The sequence below is a fragment of the Lacerta agilis genome, chromosome 2, assembly GCF_009819535.1.
Source record: "Lacerta agilis isolate rLacAgi1 chromosome 2, rLacAgi1.pri, whole genome shotgun sequence".
Classification (NCBI taxonomy): domain Eukaryota; kingdom Metazoa; phylum Chordata; class Lepidosauria; order Squamata; family Lacertidae; genus Lacerta; species Lacerta agilis.
Window position 1 is genome coordinate 47,638,420 of NC_046313.1, and position 18,119 is coordinate 47,656,538.

The 18,119-nt window shown below is 41.0% G+C and overlaps 1 protein-coding gene across 1 annotated transcript in view; it reads right to left on the reverse strand.

Annotated features, from left to right (window-relative positions):
• Window positions 1-1,842: 1,842 nt before the first annotated feature.
• ADRB2 (adrenoceptor beta 2) overlaps window positions 1,843-18,119 on the reverse strand; it is a 65,151-nt gene continuing 48,874 nt past the window's right edge. The window contains exon 2 of the mRNA XM_033139937.1: window positions 1,843-2,686. Within this exon, the coding sequence (XP_032995828.1) occupies window positions 2,652-2,686 (35 nt within the window). The 3' untranslated portion in view covers window positions 1,843-2,651. The remainder of the gene's footprint in view (window positions 2,687-18,119) is intronic.

Consider the following 18,119-nt stretch of genomic DNA (forward strand, 5'->3'; position numbering starts at 1 on the left):
ATAATTTTCAGGAACCCGTGCAACCCTGAAACAGGTTACCTATATAGTAGTAGCAGCTTCTAAAAATGAAGTTGACATGGAGGAAATGGGATGGGGTGAAAAGGTTTGCCTGTCTCTCCAGCACCATAGTCCCAATTAAGATCACCCTGCACCTGCTTTTATGTATGTATTTAAGCAGGAGATTCTGTTCACTGGTCTTCTGTGTCTTGCCTAGTTTAGTTCTGTTTAGGGAAGTTTTTAATGTCTGATGTTTTATCGTGTTTTTAATATTCTGTTGGGAGCCGCCTGGAGTGGCTGGGGAAACCCAGCCAGATGGGCGGGGTATAAATAAATTATTATTATTTATTATTATTATTAGTAGTAGTAGTTGATAATGGTTAAATGCCAGTGTAGCCAATGAAAATGTCTGTGTACGCAGCGAATGCACAACTAGCTTGCAATGCATGAGAGGAAGCTACAGTTGAGAGGCTCCACTGGAGAAATATGCATAGATAAACAGAGAGACTGTACTGAAGCTGGCCTGGTTTATATCCAGTGAGGCTCTAGGCCAGCTGATTATACACAAAGAGGGCATGCAAAGAACCTCTAAGCATTAAATCAAATTTGTTTTTTTGTTTTTTTATACTACACATGGCGTAGCTAAGAAAGCAGAAATGGAGACAGAATGCACTGTGGAGGAACTAGCATACTGACGTGGTCTCTTCTGGACCAGCAAAGTAAGAAGAAAATGACAGACTTTATCCCCTAACGTTCCTCTAGCAGATATTGGGCAACATCACACAATGGATTAATTTTTTTATTATTATTTTGGAGCAGCCAGTGACCCATTGCTCTGTAAGATTTGGCACCATCTTCCCCCATAGTAAGGAAGGTGAGGAAACCAGAACTCATCCTCACCCAATAAATAAATAAATAAATAGACACCACAACTTTAGAGCAGCACACATGGAAGCCCGGTGTGTCTTAATTTCACAGGCAACATGCCCTGCAGAGCCCCAAATCCCTTCTCCCCCCCCACCACATGATATTTAGGAATCCAATGTGTTCAAAGCAGTCCAATGAGTGAGAGGCTCATGCTTGCACACAGTCCATGAGAGCAAACGGCAGTACAATCATTTGTCACGCACAATGGCAAGAACACCAGCTTCTCTGCTGATGGATCGTTTCATTCCTCCTTGCAGTTGATAGCATGGGTTTCTCCTTCTCTTTTGCTGTAGACAGTGGAAGGTCTTTTGATCCTTAGCGATATTGCACACTGCGTCAAAGGGACAGGACACTACACACACAGAAGCCTCAATAATTCATGGTTTGGCTCCAGGCATCTTTTAAATCTTACGGGACAAAGCCCTTAACATAATCATCAAAATGAAGAACCTTTCCTTCTGCATTTTTAAGCTGACTGTTGCCTTCCAGGCTGAAACAGATTACATTTGAAAGCATTTTTTTTTTTTTTTACACCTCAGTGTTGTTAATGTAATATACAGGGAATTGAGTTTTGTTATAAAGCCGCAACTTGAAAGATTCTCCCCTGTTCTGAAACCACCCTTGGCCATCCAACTTTGACTCCGGACTCCTCACATAAGCTTCTCTGGCACTGGTCTGTCTCTCCCAAGTATTCAACAAGGCTTCTTTCCCCTTCCTACAAAGCCTTGGAAGTGTCTCCTGGCAAAGGGGGTTGAACATCATCAGTATTTGGAGCGAGCTGAGCAGTCAAGGCCAGACACCTCGAGATTCCAAAAGAAGAATGCAGGCATCCTATGATACTTTGAGGTGGATGCAGAAAGCTTAGCTTCAAGAACTGTATATGGAGGGGTGTTTGGTTACTTACAAGTTTTTTTTTTTTTAATGATAGAAGCTGCCTTTCAATCTTGGTCTCTTGGGGTCTCTTGAAATCTCTTGAAACTGCAACAGAAGTCAATATTACTGAGAACTGCCTCTGAATAAGGGCCTTGGTAAATGTTGAGTCAGTTTTTTTTTTAAATCCTACCACAAGGTGATTATTCATTTCTGTCTTTGTGGGACCACTTGTCTATGGGGACAGGTGCTGGCTTGGGAAAAGCTGGCCAAATACTTCCAGGAGCAGAAACCAGCTTTGAATGTGTATTGCAAACCAATTTGGTTTTACTGGAGTGCTCCTCAGTGTATTACTTCCCAAATTCTTTTCATATTTGGGCTGCATAATGATCCCATCCCAATCCTAGCAATCTGCTGGCTCCACCAGGAAGCCAGATATTTGATGTCTCTTCCACAAGTAGACTAACAACAAGATGGGAAAATGTCTTCCCAAAGCTTTTCAGCTCCTTGAGGATATTTCCAGCGGAGACAGTCTGGGTGAGTTAATAAAATCATTAATTCTTCCCCTACTTCTGGAAACTCATGTTCTTCAGCTCCAGGAAACCCTTTCATTAGTGCACTGAGAAGGCTCCACCAATCCTATCTCAAGCAGTAGTTACACAGAGCTGTTTTGGCTTCTCACAGATGAAACCCCAAAATGGTTCATTCGCTGCAGTTTTCTTATGCTTCACTGCCTGAAAACTTGGTTTGCTAGCTGTCCTTCCCTTCATCCCTGTACAAAGGAATGCGAAGTAAAGCAGTCTCTTCATGAACTTCTGAGAGTTGCAAATGGTTTGGAGGGTGAGAGCTTAACCCGCTCAACTTTCAACCATTCCAGGGCACCCAGGGATCTCTGCAGAGGAAAAAGAAACACAATTTGGTCAGCTTGGTGTATGGAAGCACCCAATGGGTGATGTGTCGCAGTTAACATTTGTGCTTCTGTCCACATTCACGACACTGATTTTGGTGGCATCACATAACAACTACTCATCTTTCTTTCAAACCCCAAAGTGGGTCTGTAATGAGAAACCAACATTCAACGAAGTGAGAATCCAAATTCAACAAAAGCAAGACCTCACATTGCTTGGTCTGCCATATCTAATGCATTGCCTCAACTCAGCCTTTGCCAGCTTGGTCCTCACCGGATGCTTTGAACTGAAACTCTCATCAGCCCTAGCTGTGCTATGGGGCTGCTCCTTCACAAAAAGACATTGACTAAGATTATGAAGGAACTTTCTGAGAGAGGAAAAACAACTGGGTTGAACCGGGTTGGATAATCAATGGTAGGAGAATGATATAGCACAGGAGTATCGATAGCAGGTTAAATTTAAAATTTATGAACAGACCTAAAGGCTTACCTAATGACAATCAATGTCTTGGGATTCAAAGCAGTTCTATATCATCAATGAATGCTCTGTGCAAGAGGAAATGGGGATATTTTGCACCATATAGGTCGCTGTTCCTGCTTTAGGTATGATGTTTGAATAGCAGGACAACAAAACCTCCAAGTGTCCCTATTTTTCCAGGGACAGTCTCAGATTTACAGAAGCCACCCCGTTTTTTGATTGATTTGATCCCAGAATGTCTTGCTTTTCCTTAGGGTGTCCCTATTTTCATTGGAGAAATGTTAGACTATTGTGTTTTAAAAACACCTACCCTGCCCCCCCCCAAATTTGGCTGATATTATGCAGGCATGAGCTCAAAAGCATGGGAGTTCCAAGGCCATGACCTCTCTGCTGCAGCTGGGTTCAACAGGTCATCCAGAAGAGAAGCACCACTATGATGTTAAGGTTGCTACAATATTGATGCAAATTAGGACATACAATTGTCAAGTTTACAGAGATAATTAAGACAACCTTTTTGTATTCCCCTGCAGCACTACATTGACATCCTGCTTATATCTTTTTGTGCATTTTAATTAAACACTTTTCTGCTTTAATACATTCAAGCAATAGCATGCCGGAGTCTTGAGTCACGTAATGCAACTGCTATCTGTAATTTCTCAGTATATTACTTTCTCTTTTTATCTCTCTCTCTCTCTCTCTCTCTCTCTTGCTTCTTTATAATTGGACCCAGTCTCATATTCAGTTCTAATAAATTCTTGTCTCAATACTCTGCCTTCCTTTATCAATCTTTCTAAGGATTTATTTTCAGTTATTACAATTGCAACAGTGGTCCACATCTATGAAATCATTTCATACTTATTGAAGAGAGGGGTGGAAATGAGTTGATCATTTTTCTCTTCTAATTTCCATATATGTTAGACCAGAGCTGGGGAATCTACGGCCCTCTAGATCAGTGTTTTTCAACCACTGTTCCGTGGCACACTAGTGTGCCGCGAGATGTTGCCTGGTGTGCCGTGGGAAAAATTGAAAAATTACTTTATATATAGTCAATATAGGCACAGAGTTAATTTTTTTAACATTTTCTAATGGTGGTGTGCCTCGTGATTTTTTTCATGAAACAAGTGTGCCTTTGCCCAAAAAAGGTTGAAAAACACTGCTCTAGATGTTGCCGGACTACAGCTTCCATCTTCCCTGACCATTGATCATGCTGGCTGGGGCTGATGGGAGTTGGAGTCCAACAATTTCTGGAGGGCTGCAGGTTTCCCAGTGTTGTCTAAGCATGTCTTAGACCAATACAACCTTTCTTCCGAAGGTCTCAAAGACAGTCTCTCATTGAGGTTTTCTTCTCTCATTGTAGGAATATCCCATGTACATTCACACTCTGCAAAGCATCTTGAGCATGTGGTTTACTCACTTATTTTCTAGCTGGTGTGTCCTTGGCAAAGAATGTCTCACTGTGGGCTGATGACGCCAAATTATTTAGGCTGGTAAAAAGCATAAAAGCAAAGAGCTCCAGAAGAAGCTCTCCAAACTGGGTGATAATTGGAACAATTAAATGGCAAAAGTAAGTAAGCTTGAAAGCAATGTGCCTTGGGCCCAAACATACTAAACTTGACATATACGCTGAAGGGGTGGTGGTGAGAGTGGAGGCCGTACAAGGAACGCAATGACAAACAACATACATTGTGGTGCTCCTGCCTGTGGTACCCAACTTGTGGAATTCTCACCTTAGAGAAGCTCACCTGACGGATACCTTAATCTTTTAAAAGTACTATGTTTTGCCCTTTTCTCATACTTTAAACCTCTGGTGTTTCACTTCTGCTCCGACTGTTTTTAGCACGGTCTTTTACTCCCCCTAACCATGTTATTGATTATTGCTCTTTTATTGTGTTGTATGAACTACTGTAAACCACCCTGGATTTATTTATTTTTTAAATGAAAGGGCAATTCAGAAATGTTTTAAAACAAATACACATTCGGTTATTTTAATCTACTTAATGGTAGCAATTGCAACCTCCACTGCAGACTATGAGGATAGCGTCCAGATGTTATTTTGGAACAGCAACACTGATCTTACAATCATCCTGGGGCATCATCCCAATGATAGGGAATAGATTTGAGATAGGTTCTTTGTGGTCTTGGAATAAATGGATGCTAGTGTAGTCAAATAGCATGAAAGGGTCGGATAAGGTAACAACTGGAGCTGCCAAAAATTGAATGCTTGCTGTGTGAACTTAGCAAAGCAAGTTCCTCTTAAGATCTAGGTTTAAGCCTTTGTACTCCTTAGTTTTACACCTGTATATTCCTTAGTTTTACACCTGTGGTGTCATAAGATAAGTTTCTCTAGCCCCCGTGCAAATGAAGTCATACATATACACAGTCCTTTATATAGTTGACACAGTATATCATCAAATTCAGGAAATATACATAAATTTAATGAAGTATAAAGTTCACAAAATATACATCAGATCCAGGAAATATAATACAATTCCCAAAGTATGCATCAAATTCAGGAAATACACATATTTCTCATGGTAAATCCTGAGGTCCACTCAAAAATATTTGGGGAGGCCTTCATAATCATTCATGTGTCTAGAAATGTTCTCATCAATGCCCTCTATTGGGCCTGACTTGTGCTTTCACCAAGATGCAGCATGCTGGCATAAACCTACATTGGTACAATAGATCTGTTCTTAATGAAGGAAGAGGAAGATCTATTGACTACTCCACCCCCCAGAATCCAGATGTAAAAGGTAGATATCCAAATTACATTCAGGAAAAAACAAAAATCCAGTGTGCCAGTAAGTTTTGACGCAGAAGCAACATGATTCATTCATTCTTAGCTAAATGCTTTTGTGTCCCAGGGTGCCATTTTATTTATTAAATTTCGAACCTGCCTTTCCTCCCAAAGGAGGCATAACTTCAGACACTTTGATGTCATGTCTATTTGTATGAATTCTATCACATTAAAGTTTCCCACACCATGAAGCTTGTGAAAAAATCAAGACTGTTTTTTTTTAAAAAAAAAAAAACCAACAATAATGATGATAACAACAAAAAGGATCAAGCTTTTAGTATTCTAAATTATTTGAACCTAGTCTTCTGTACACGGGCATTAGTGGAATTGTGTGTGTACATGTGTTGCTGTATATGAATGAAATTGTTTTAGATCTTTAAAAAATGTGGATTAGGCACATTCTGTGTATGCCAATGACATAATGTGGGGGGTGGGTGGGGGGAACTCCCAAGAGACTGCGATCTACTCACGGAGTTAAAGACTAGCAGTGATCTACCCCCTTTTGGGGGGTTCAGGTCAAAGTTACTGAGCTTTTTAGGGAGGAGGAAAGCCCCGGTTTTGTGGGGTGCAGGGCAAAAATGTTGAGCTTTTTTTAGGGGAACAAAATTTGTTCAGCTTCTTTTGAGGGAGCCAGTGATCTACCAGTGATCTACCACAGATGTCCAGTCATCTACTGGTACATCACAATCTACTTGTTCAACGTGCCTGACATAATGTGTTCATAGAAAATGAGGATGTTCATTTAAAAGCAAAAGAGGTCAGAATGATGTGTGGCATTTCTCCAACATGAATTGTTTTTTCTTTAAACATTCAACTTTTGGCACTTTCCTCATATATTTTCAGTTTGCCACAACCCCCTTCCATTTTTGTGCAATGGCTTTTTGTTATTCTTCTTTTTTTAAAAAAAGTTTATTTGTTTCAGATCACTGAGTTTTCAAGGTAGATTACAAAAGGGAGAATAAGAAGAAGACAATATTACATACACAGCTGACAGCTTAATTCATAAGTTAGGTGGATAAATATAAACTTAGTAAATATAATGAATATACATTCAAAAATCCTTATACCAGACATTTCAAGCTTCTTCAAAACACAATAAAGTGCTTAATCTATACTAAATTTTATAAAGTTTTCGCTAATGTCTATATGTCCCTTAACAAGGCATAATGATTTATTTGCTCTTGCACTTTGCATATAGTAGAAACAAACTCCATTTTCCGGTAGAGTTATATTCTATTTGTATGTCTTCTCTTACTCTTATTAGAGTTGTAACTTTAGACATAAAGGTCATTTCCCATTTTTTTGCTGCAGTTAATCAATAGGTTACCAATTTTTGACTCTGGAATGATGCTGTTGAGATATCCAAATATTGTTAGAATAGAATTCATGGGGCGGACTTAGCCAAGGACATTATCTCTTTCTGTTAATACTGACTCCGAAAATAATTTAATAATCGGACATTCCTCTAAGTACATGACAAATAGTCACATTTGGAGCATCTGCAACACTATTTATTGTTGGATATATTTTATGCAGTCTATCTAGAGACAGATACCAATGAGTCATGATTTTATAGATTTTAAACTCATACAAAGTGTAAATTTGGAAATGGAAATTTGGAAATGTTTCTTCCAGAACCAGGGCCATTTTTCTTGAGATATATTGCTAGGCATATCTGCATCCCATTTTGATTGACATTTAGGTTGGGATGATTCCAGTTCTGCAGTTATATATATATATACTATGATTCCTTTTGAGTGGTTGCTTTTTGAAATTAATATTTCAAATCTTGTCTTTTCTCTCAGTGTACCAAGTCTTTTTAATAAACTGGTTATGATGTGCCTTGTCTTCAAATACTGGATGAACAGGTGTCTGCTCCTGCTCCTTGACAGCATGATTTCAGTAAACTTTCTTTCATAATTGATCTTAATTCACGTAATCCATTTGCCTCCCACAGTGCCATGTTTCCCAATGGTTCTTTTCTTTCTCATTTCTTGTTGTGGAAAATCACAGACCTGGTGAGGTGATGTGACACACCTGGGATAAGTTTAGTTTTTAATTTTTCAGCTATCTCATGTGAAAGGATTTACATTAATATATGAAAACATTTTTAAAAAAATTCCATTGTTAACTTGCTTTGTTCTATTTTTGTAGCTATAGAGCTTCCAGATCAGATTTTCAGAAGACCACAATCCCTGTATGACACAGGGAATGACCACTGATATTTTGTGAAGGTCTGTTCTGATCCCCAAAGAATGAAGACCATGCTGAAAACTAAATGCTTAAGGCCCATCTACATCTAAAATACAGTGGTACCTCGGGTTACAGACGCTTCAGGTTACAGACACTTCAGGTTACAGACTATGCTAACCCAGAAATAGTACCTCAGGTTAAGAACTTTGCTTCAGGATAAGAACAGAAATTGTGCTCTGGCGGCACAGCAGCAGCAGCGGGAGTTCCCATTTGCTAAAGTGGTGCTTCAGGTTAAGAACAGTTTCAGGTTAAGAATGGCCCTCCATAACAAATTAAGTTCTTAACCCGAGGTACCACTGTAGTCTAATTGCTATTCTCTCCCCTCCAGGGAAATGTAAGGGGCTATAAAGTTTCTCTTTATAAATCTCTGAAAGCATTACCAGCTGTCACCTGGCAGCAGCCATTCCATCAGACTGAAATCAAAGGGGGGGGAGGGAAGCAGGGCCACTCCATTGGCTCAACTGAGATACCAGCCACATTTGGCTCATGCTCTCTTTGAACTGTTTCTATTCCAGCTTGTCGTTAAAGCTTTATAAACAAGAACTAGTGTTTAGGCTGGCTTTCCCTGCTCCTATCTCCTATTCTCTTTTCCACCTTTGTGCCACTTTCAGATTATAAATCTGATGGTAAGATCTGTCCTGCCGTTGATATCTGCAAACCACCCTGGAAGCTTTCTTTGGCTGAAGAGTGGTGTTGAAAATACTTTAATAAATAAGACATAATTAGCAGCCTCAGCAAGCTGCAGGTCCTAGGATTATTTATGCAAGCCATGAGTGTTAAACTGGTATAAAAATCAACCTAATTCTATAGCAGATGTGCCTAGTTCTCTATGCAGGCGAACCACTCACAACCATACATCCTTCTCTGGTTTCGCCTTTTCTTCACTGTATAAAGGGTAAATAAACTACCGCCTTCTCCTCCTCAGTGAACACTATTACCCCATAAAACTACAGCAAATGATGTAAAAATTCCATTCATCAGATTGTGATGGAAACAGGGATTATTAAGTGTTTGACAACCTAATTCTTTTTTTCTTTTTCTTTTACTGTTGTGCATGAACGAGGGATGAGAAGAAGAGATGCAGAGTGAGAGAACAAAAACAAGACAGATGCTTTTGCCCTAAACATCTGTCTCATGAAGTAAAAAATCAGATGTTGAGCTGGAATTCTAGCTATCTGCTGCTCTAGGTAACCCAGTGAGAGATTTAGGTTCCATGACCTCTCATGGCCATGCTTCTTGACCCATGAATGACACTTGGCCAAATTCATTCCCTGAGTCAGACCCAAAAAGAAAAGCTTGCCTACAGTTGACCACTGATCGCTCCTAATGCAAACCTGCCTTTGCTCTTGGGCCAAATGATCCCTCCCAACAGCAATGAGTACAATCTAAAGAACTGAGCAGTATGCAAGAGCATGCATGAAACCATTCAGAACAGCCATAAAGACTGACTCATAAGTACAACTCTCAATACATTTTTGCTCTTCTTGATGCTTGGTCCTGTTCTTTGCCTGTATACTTCTGCTAACAGCATGCAATCCTTTCTGCCTTTAGGACAAGTGCTTCCTACAGCTTATTAAAACAACAAACAACAACAACAACAACACTCCCTGCCTTCTTTACTCTCTGTTCCTTTAGGTTCCTTTTTCAGCCCACTACTGATTCATCTAGATCAGTATTGTCTACTGGCAGTGGCTCTCCAGGGTTTCAGGCAAAGTTCTTCTCCCGTCCTACCTAGATCTATCCTGGAGCTCACCTATCCCCTATCTTGCCTTTTCTGCTCTTTATGGCAACAGTACACAGCTCCCCCAAGTCTCTTTTCCTCCATCCATTCTGATGTTCCACTTCCCTCACAAAAACTGCACTATTAACGAACATTCTATTGCTCAAATATCACCCTGAGTAGTTAGGGCAGGACCAAAGGAATGTCCAATGGAAGCTCCAGCATGAAATTGCTGAATTGTCAAAAAGTGCAATTCTGTTCATTTGGGTCTGAATAGTGACAATGGTATTCTGCTCTGCTGCTGCTGTTAAATGTACTCAGCAGTGCTAAGATGATGCTGTTATCTCCATCACCACCATTGCTGTTGTGAAGGGTATCTGCACTCACTTTTAATAATTTAAACTCCAGTTGTATTGTCTAAGATGAGTGTGCTGTTGCCAATTGCTGGTGCTGTGAAGGATCAGTCTGCATATATTTAACGGAATGGTCACAGATGGAACTTTTTGAATTCATTGTCATTTAACTCCAGCTTTAACATTTCTCTTTACACCCTTATGTAGATATATAACTGACCACCAAGAATTACACATTGTGCATTTGCTGAAGTGGACTCTAGTTCAAAGAAGCTTATGCCATTAAAAAAATGTTTGCCTTTAAGGTGTCAAAAGACTTTTTGTTGTTCTTGCTGCAACAGATTAACGTGGCTACCCCTCTGGAATTTGGACATTATGTGACTGTAATATATTGTCAATATGTATTTAAGAATGCTACTTCCTGCCCCTCCTTAATATCTCAGGGTATATCTCTAGCTCATTATTTGACTCTGTCCAGTTATGTTTTAGGTTGCAGTTGTAATAAACACTGCTATTTAGTCAAGATTTTGGCACGTCCACCTGATTACAGACATTTTCTGGGAGCTGAGTTACTGTATGCCCCCTGAACCCAAACATAAGTAAGTATACAATAACACAGCCTTTCTCAAGCTTGGGTCCACAGTTGTTGCTTGACTACAACTTCCATTATCCCTAGTTAGCAGGATGATCGGAGTTGTAGTGCAACAATCTCTGGGGACCCAAGCTTGAGAAAGTCTGCTATAATGGCATACCGGTAGTTCAATCTGGCCAATGGTGCAGAGGATACCAAACTGTTATAATCCTACTGCTGCATATACAAGATGTAAAGAAAAGTTGAATGGGAGAAACTCTTCCATTCAGTTGTGATTAAGTGAACAGATGATAGGTCAATGAATGAAGAGAACTTAGAATAAAGTATATGCATGCAAAACTGTCCAGGGAACTTAAGGAAAACCATTTCCAAACAAAAATGGGATCTCATTAATCATACAGCACTGTTCCAAAAATGTAATTAAGCTGAAAATTAAGCTTGTGCCAAATGCTCCCACTGAAGTGAATGAATGGGACTTGAACATGCTCCATTCCAGCAGGATTGCATCCAAAGTAGTGTGACCACTTCTGCATTCCCAAAGGAGAGGAAATGCCTCACTAAAAAAAGAAGATGAAGATTTGCATATGCCAATTTTATATGTGTACAGGTGCAAATTTAGAAATAATTACTGTAATTGAAATAGAAATTCAAACAATCTCACCATAATGGGGAAGACTGTGCCCAGATGGCCTCTGTGCCTGCGGAAGTTGCAGGGGCATAGCTGCACCATAAATTCAAAGCACATCCAATATACACTTAAAGCACTTGGCCTCCCAAAGGATCCTGCAGTTTATCCCTCACAGAGCTACAATTCCCAGTACCCTTAACAAGCTACAACTAAAAAGGTCTAAGTTTCTCCTGGATATGGTCAGGGATGGGGACTGCCTAATTTCCTCTGGGAGGGAGTTTCAAAGACAAGGTGCTGCCACAGAGAAAGCCCACCCTCCTTGTCATTTATATAAGAAGAAGAGTTTGGATTTGATATCCTGCTTTATCACTACCCTAAGGAGTCTCAAAGTGGCTAACATTCTCCTTTCCCTTCCTCCCCCACAACAAACACTCTGTGAGTTGAGTGGGGCTGAGAGACTTCAGAGAAGTGTGACTAGCCCAAGGTCACTGAGCAGCTGCATGTGGAGGAGCGGGGAAGCGAACCCAGTTCACCAGATTACTAGTCCATTGCTCTTAACCACTATAACACACTGGCTCTCAGTGGTGTAGCAGTGGTGCTGTTAGAAAGGCCTCTACCACAGACCATAAGGTATGGGCTGGTGCATATAAAGACTCAACAGCTTGGGTGTCAAGTCATATAGAACTTTATATACAAGCACTTTGCTTTGGGTCCAGAAGCTCAATCATTTATTCATTGTTCTGTGATGTTTCCCCAATGTTGTTTTATTCATGTCCTCTGGTGGGACATTCTTGTTGTAACAAAAGTGTGTGGGGGGGGGGGAATAAAGTAAAGTAGCTGCAGTAAAAAAAGTTACAGGATTTTAGCAGGATGGTATGGGATATGCAGCAATTGGAAATGCCTGCCTCAAAATCTTTGGAGGCACAAACAGTACTGAAAGCAGGGTCTTGTATAACTGCCCTGATACCACCATAAGCACAAATGATAATAAAAAAGGAGATCCAGAGAGGCCCAAGACACCCTCAATATTGTTTTGGACTCAAGTTTCAGCAATTCTCATGTAAATAATGCTCAATGAGGAAAGGGGAAAAGTTTAAGCCTCCACATTTATAATGAGGCAGAGGGTGAGTTCATGCAATCCTTTTTGCATACACAGAAATAGTGGTCATGGCCTGCCCTCACCCACATGCAGGTGTGAAAATAGCCAGCACATCATTAGAATAAAGTTGAACCTCACAGTACACAGATGACATTTGTCTTCTCCAGTATATCAATGTCTGTTAAGAAAGGTTTGGGGAAGTCCCCATTTCTCAGTTTGAGGCAGGAGAGTTGGCTTGCCATAAAATTCTGATTTATTTACAGTAACTTTCATGGCTCTGCAGCAGAAAACAAGACCAGTTTGTGAGCCATTCAGTTTGTGCTCCTCATATTTTGAGAAATTGTTTCTTAATCGTCTTCCAAGCATTTAGCACTAATTCCATGGCAGATTAGAACATCACCACTTGGTGGTGCCAATATGCCAGGGAAATAGAAAAACCCTGCAGACAAATTGAAGAGGGTGGGGGAGGAATTAAAAAAACACAATTAGAATTTAGAGTTAAGGGATTGTCTCTCTCTCCCCCATCGGCAATAAACAACTCTGTGGTTTATTCAGAATGTGGAACAGATGCAACGCAGCAGGGGCTGGCAAAACAGAATCCCCATATATCTCCCCACCTTGTTTACTGTTCCTGTAGAAACAAAAATGAGTCTTACGGCACCTGGTAGGCTAACGGTTTCATTGTGGCATAAGCTGTTGAAGTGGGCTCTACTCCACACACAAAAATGGTTAGGCCTCTATCCATTGGGGTTGCTCAGCTGATGCCTGTAAGATTTCTATCAGTGGAATTAGGATGACAGCAATTTTTGTTACAGGTGGGGAGCCCTTCTCTTCTCTGCAGCCCCTCCCCATCCTCTGTAAATCAGCACCAGATGATTGGTAGCCCCTCTAGAGTTTGCTGCCTAAAGTGATTGTTTCACATTGATATGTGACAAGGCCAGTCCTGTTATTACTATTTGCATTCTTTTTCTTAAAAATGGAAACAAAACGGGGTGGGGGTGGGGAGTGTCTACTTCCTAGCTGGAGAGAGGGAGAGCACGTAGAATGACTACATGAAGCCTTGCCGGCATCAGCTGAGCAACACCATTGAACAGAGCCTAACAGTTTCTTGTGAACTAATGCCCACTTCAACAGCTTATGCCACAATAAAGCTGTCAGCCTTTAGGGTGCCATCAACGCCTACTAGCCACAATGGTTATGCTCTGCCTCCACAGTGAGAGGCAATATGTCTCTGAACACCAGTTGCTGGAAACCACAGGAGGGGAGAGTGCTGTTGTGCTCAGGTCTTACTTTGGGGGCTTCCTGTAGGCATCTGGCTGGCCACAGTGAGAACAGGATGCAGGACTAGATGGACCGCTGGCCTCATCCAGCAAGTTTCTTCTTATGTAAATAAAGCTAATGGGTCATAATATGATGGTGGTGGAGTAGATGGTTTAAAAAGACAGGGTTAAAAGAAAAACAATCAATTATTTCCATGATTTAAAAAAAATCATAATTTGAGTGAATATTTAGGAAATGTTACAACTCAACAACACTGTACCTTTGATCATTTGAGAGCTCACACATGCATGTCAATGTCAGTGTATTATTAATCAGCCATTGCTTGGCAAGGTCCCAACCTGCCCCCTTGGTTGAATAAAGACGCATGACTCAAATATTTAAGGTTAATGGGCTAAAAAAGGCCACAACCTTATTGGTTACAGATGATGAGCGGTATTGGCTTAGGCACTGGATCTAACCAACTATATCTTACTCCAGCCCACCTGCAGGGAGTTCGGGAAGGGTTCACCAGTAGGGGGGGTCCTGCTGATGCACATCAACTAGGAGCTTCCCCAGGGGTCACAGATAGGGGTCGTGCCTTAGGCCCTAACCTCCCTAGGCTTCAGACAGGGCCACACCTCATGGAATCCTTTAATGGAATACCCTTCAATATGTGGGGCATATTCTCCAGAAATATTCCAGTGCCTAACCGCCAAACCTTAAAAAGTTGTGACAATTTGCTATGAGGTAGGTGAAAACCAAGTGGCTGGTGCCAATTTGCCAAGTGGAAAAATTCCTACCAGGACCCTCAACGGTGACCAACTGAAGTCCATACCCAGGTCAAAAGAGATGCAAACCTTAAAGGGTGGGAGGGTGGGAAAGCCAGAGCAGCTGGAAGCCGGAAAGAGAGAGATCTTCCAGCTGCGTCCTGCCTTTATTGGACAGGCCACACCCCCAGACCAACCACATTGGTCAGCCTGGCCAGGGACGCAGCCGGAAATCCCCCAGTCGTGCAGGGCTGGCCACCCAACCCCTGCGCATGTGGAGGGGTCGTGAGAGCCCGCAACACCACCTCCTCCTTAAGGCGGAAGTGGCCTTCTCATATATGAAAATCTCTTGTTGTGCTACTATAGGAGGGGAAAACAACAACAATAATTTTCACCCAAACCGCTTATTGACGTTGCCCGGAAATGGAAGTAGTGAAATGTTCTTTGTCCATCCAGATTTTTTACCTGCCTCTTTGAAAATACTAGTTCACCGCCCATCTTTGTTCTTTCCACCATTCAAATGAGATCTGAAACTGAGGGGGTCAGGGGGCTGCAAAGCAGTTGATTGAACCAGGAATGTCAGGGGATTAAATACATTACTTTCAATAGCTGATTATTAGCTCAGAATATTGCTGAGGCTAATTGCTTTCATCTCCTCCTGCCATGGTTACCCAGTGAGTCATTAAGTGCCAATTGTCACATTTTATTTTCTTGCAAAATGCCTCTTCTTTGATTACTGCTAGCAACCCTTTGCCATCTCACCTCCAGGCAAGCATTCACCTCCACCTCCATACTTATAAAACATCACAATGCTTTTGAAGCTGGCTGGGAATGATCATTCTGGAGCAGAACCCAGAGAAACACCTGAATTGCAATTTCAGCCATGGGCTCATGCTGTTTATTGCAAACTATATCACCACAAACCCTTAGCTAGCACCACTCAGAATGGAGTGCAATCACCTATGCAATATTACATAATTACCATCATTTGATTAAACTCTTAACACTTGAGCCGTGTGCATGTTACCAGCTTAAAACACAGATAAGAATTTTTCTCAAAGCACAGTATTTCATACATAACAGGATAGATGTGGTTACAGGTAGGTAGCCGTGTTGGTCTGCCATAGTCAAAACAAAATAAAGAATTCCTTCCAGTAGCACCTTAGAGACCAACTAAGTTGGTTCTTGGTGTGAGTTTTCGCGTGCATGCACACTTAGTATCTGAAAAAGTGTGCATGCACACGAAAGCTCATACCAAGAACAAACTTAGTTGGTCTCTAAGGTGCTACTGGAAGGAATTCTTTATTTTGTTTTGAGGATACATATGGATTTGGCTAAATGTGTACACTGCTTCCCAAACCAATGACAGGAGAGCACTGTATGCAGAATAAATGAAAGTGTGTGCACAGCTTTATCTATTTACTATATTACTGCTGCTTTTTAGATTTATTACTTCATTGTGAATTTTGTATTTTAATTTGCTTCATGGCAACTGCCTGGTGTAAGCTGCATAGCTCTGAAAGGCAGTGTTTAATAGGTAATAAATAAAATAATAAGTACTAGACCTTTAGTGTTTATTTGGTGCATGGCAAATTTGGAAGCACATTGAAGGGAGACATTTTGAATTAATAGCTTTGCACAATTTAAAATAAGAAATTCACACGGCTACAATCAATACTTTTTTTTTTTCTAGTATCTAGACCAGATCATTTTGGACATGATGCAAAGAGTAGTGGTAATGAAGAGGGATGAGACGAGAGATTAAAGGATATGAAACAGGGTATCGTTCCTTGCCTGGCATATGAACATTTAAATGCTGGCAATAAATTGCTTTCAAATCCTTCAGATTAAAATGGATTCAGACTCTTAGTGAGGAAACCTTTGTAGACACTTGGCTCCATGTGATGGAAATGTTTCTCCAGATGTAAGGCAATTGTTTGTGGAATTTGAAAGAGCTGTGATTCCCACCGGCTGACTAGCTCCTCTAACCCGTTCAGGGAAATGTTACTTCCTCATGATCAAACCCCTGGGTTTCTTTCAGATGACATGTTTATGAAATGCTGGCAATCACCAGGAAATCTATGTGAGGTCTTTACAATACAATACTGCTGTGATAGCACTTGTTCTATGGTATGTATCCCAGGCTCTTGATAACTGTTTGCATGGTCTTGTACCAGGACCCCTCCTTTTCCAATTGCCCAGGTTGCTCTACTAGAAACAGGGGCGTAGGAAGGGGGGGTGGGCCGCCCCGTGTTCTATAATGGAGGGGGTGACAAATTATCAAGGAACAAAAATTGGGGGGGGGGGAATTGAATTTTTTTTTAAAAAAATTTGAAAATGCCTGCTCTGTAGGTCTTATCTTACTATACTAGGGATTATATAGCTATATATGAAATTTCATGCATATTGGTTAATATCTTGACCCTCCTCCACCAAAACCTGGCTGTTTTCCTATGTCATGAAGGCTGAAATTTCAGTTCAGAGAACACTTACTGTTCCCAACCCTAACCCTGTGGAAAGCCATCTAATTAGACTTTAATTTGATTTTGAGATGTTTAGGAGGCAATTTAATTATTGTTTGATTTTATACCAATGTTATGTATCTGATGTTAGCCACCCTGAGCCCGACTTTGGCCGGGGAGGGTAGGATATAAATAAAAGTTTATTATTATTATTACTTGTTATTATTCCTTTGTAAGAAAATATGAAATAACGTCAAACCATTTTTGCGGGGGGGGGGAATCAATGGGGGGGGTTGACAAGAAATTTTTCGCACCAGGTACCACCTGACCTTCCCATGTCTGGGGGGGGGGTGACAAAAAATTTTTTTGCCCCCGGGTACCAATTTACCTTGCTACGCCCCTGACTAGAAATATTTATGGACTTGCCGAGATGCATACCCAGTTTCTTAACTTTTCTCCAGAAGAATGGAGAGTGAATTCTAAGGCACCATCTCTCAGGCATTTGCATGCAGGTATAAGCCACTAAGAGAATAGTGAAAGGGTATTTTGACAACTGCAAATAATCAGAAGGCATCACAAGGCGATTTACCTCTGCATTGCCATAAACTATTATTTGAATGCAATCTCTACAAAACTTCTTACTGGCTTACCCCACTATGTTACAATTAGCAAACAACCCCCTCATTAAGTGAGGCTATGGATGAGGCCCTCCAATCCCTTTCTCCCATCTTACTTTCACTTTCACCTTCTCTGCCTCTCCAATAGACTCACATTTTTAATGCTATTGACTGATTGACTCTGATGTCACAATGAACCACTGTTGGCAGGGGAACTATGAGCTGGATCCAAGTAAGTTGTTGCAGTAGCAGATTCCAGTGCAACTGGTCCCACTATCATGACAGGACTCCCCCCCTTCTTCTCCCTCACCACACAACTCCTATGCCCTCCCCCAAATCTTATTGGGAGGGTCAGAAAACCCCCCAGAACAAGGCATGGAGTGGGGAAATTG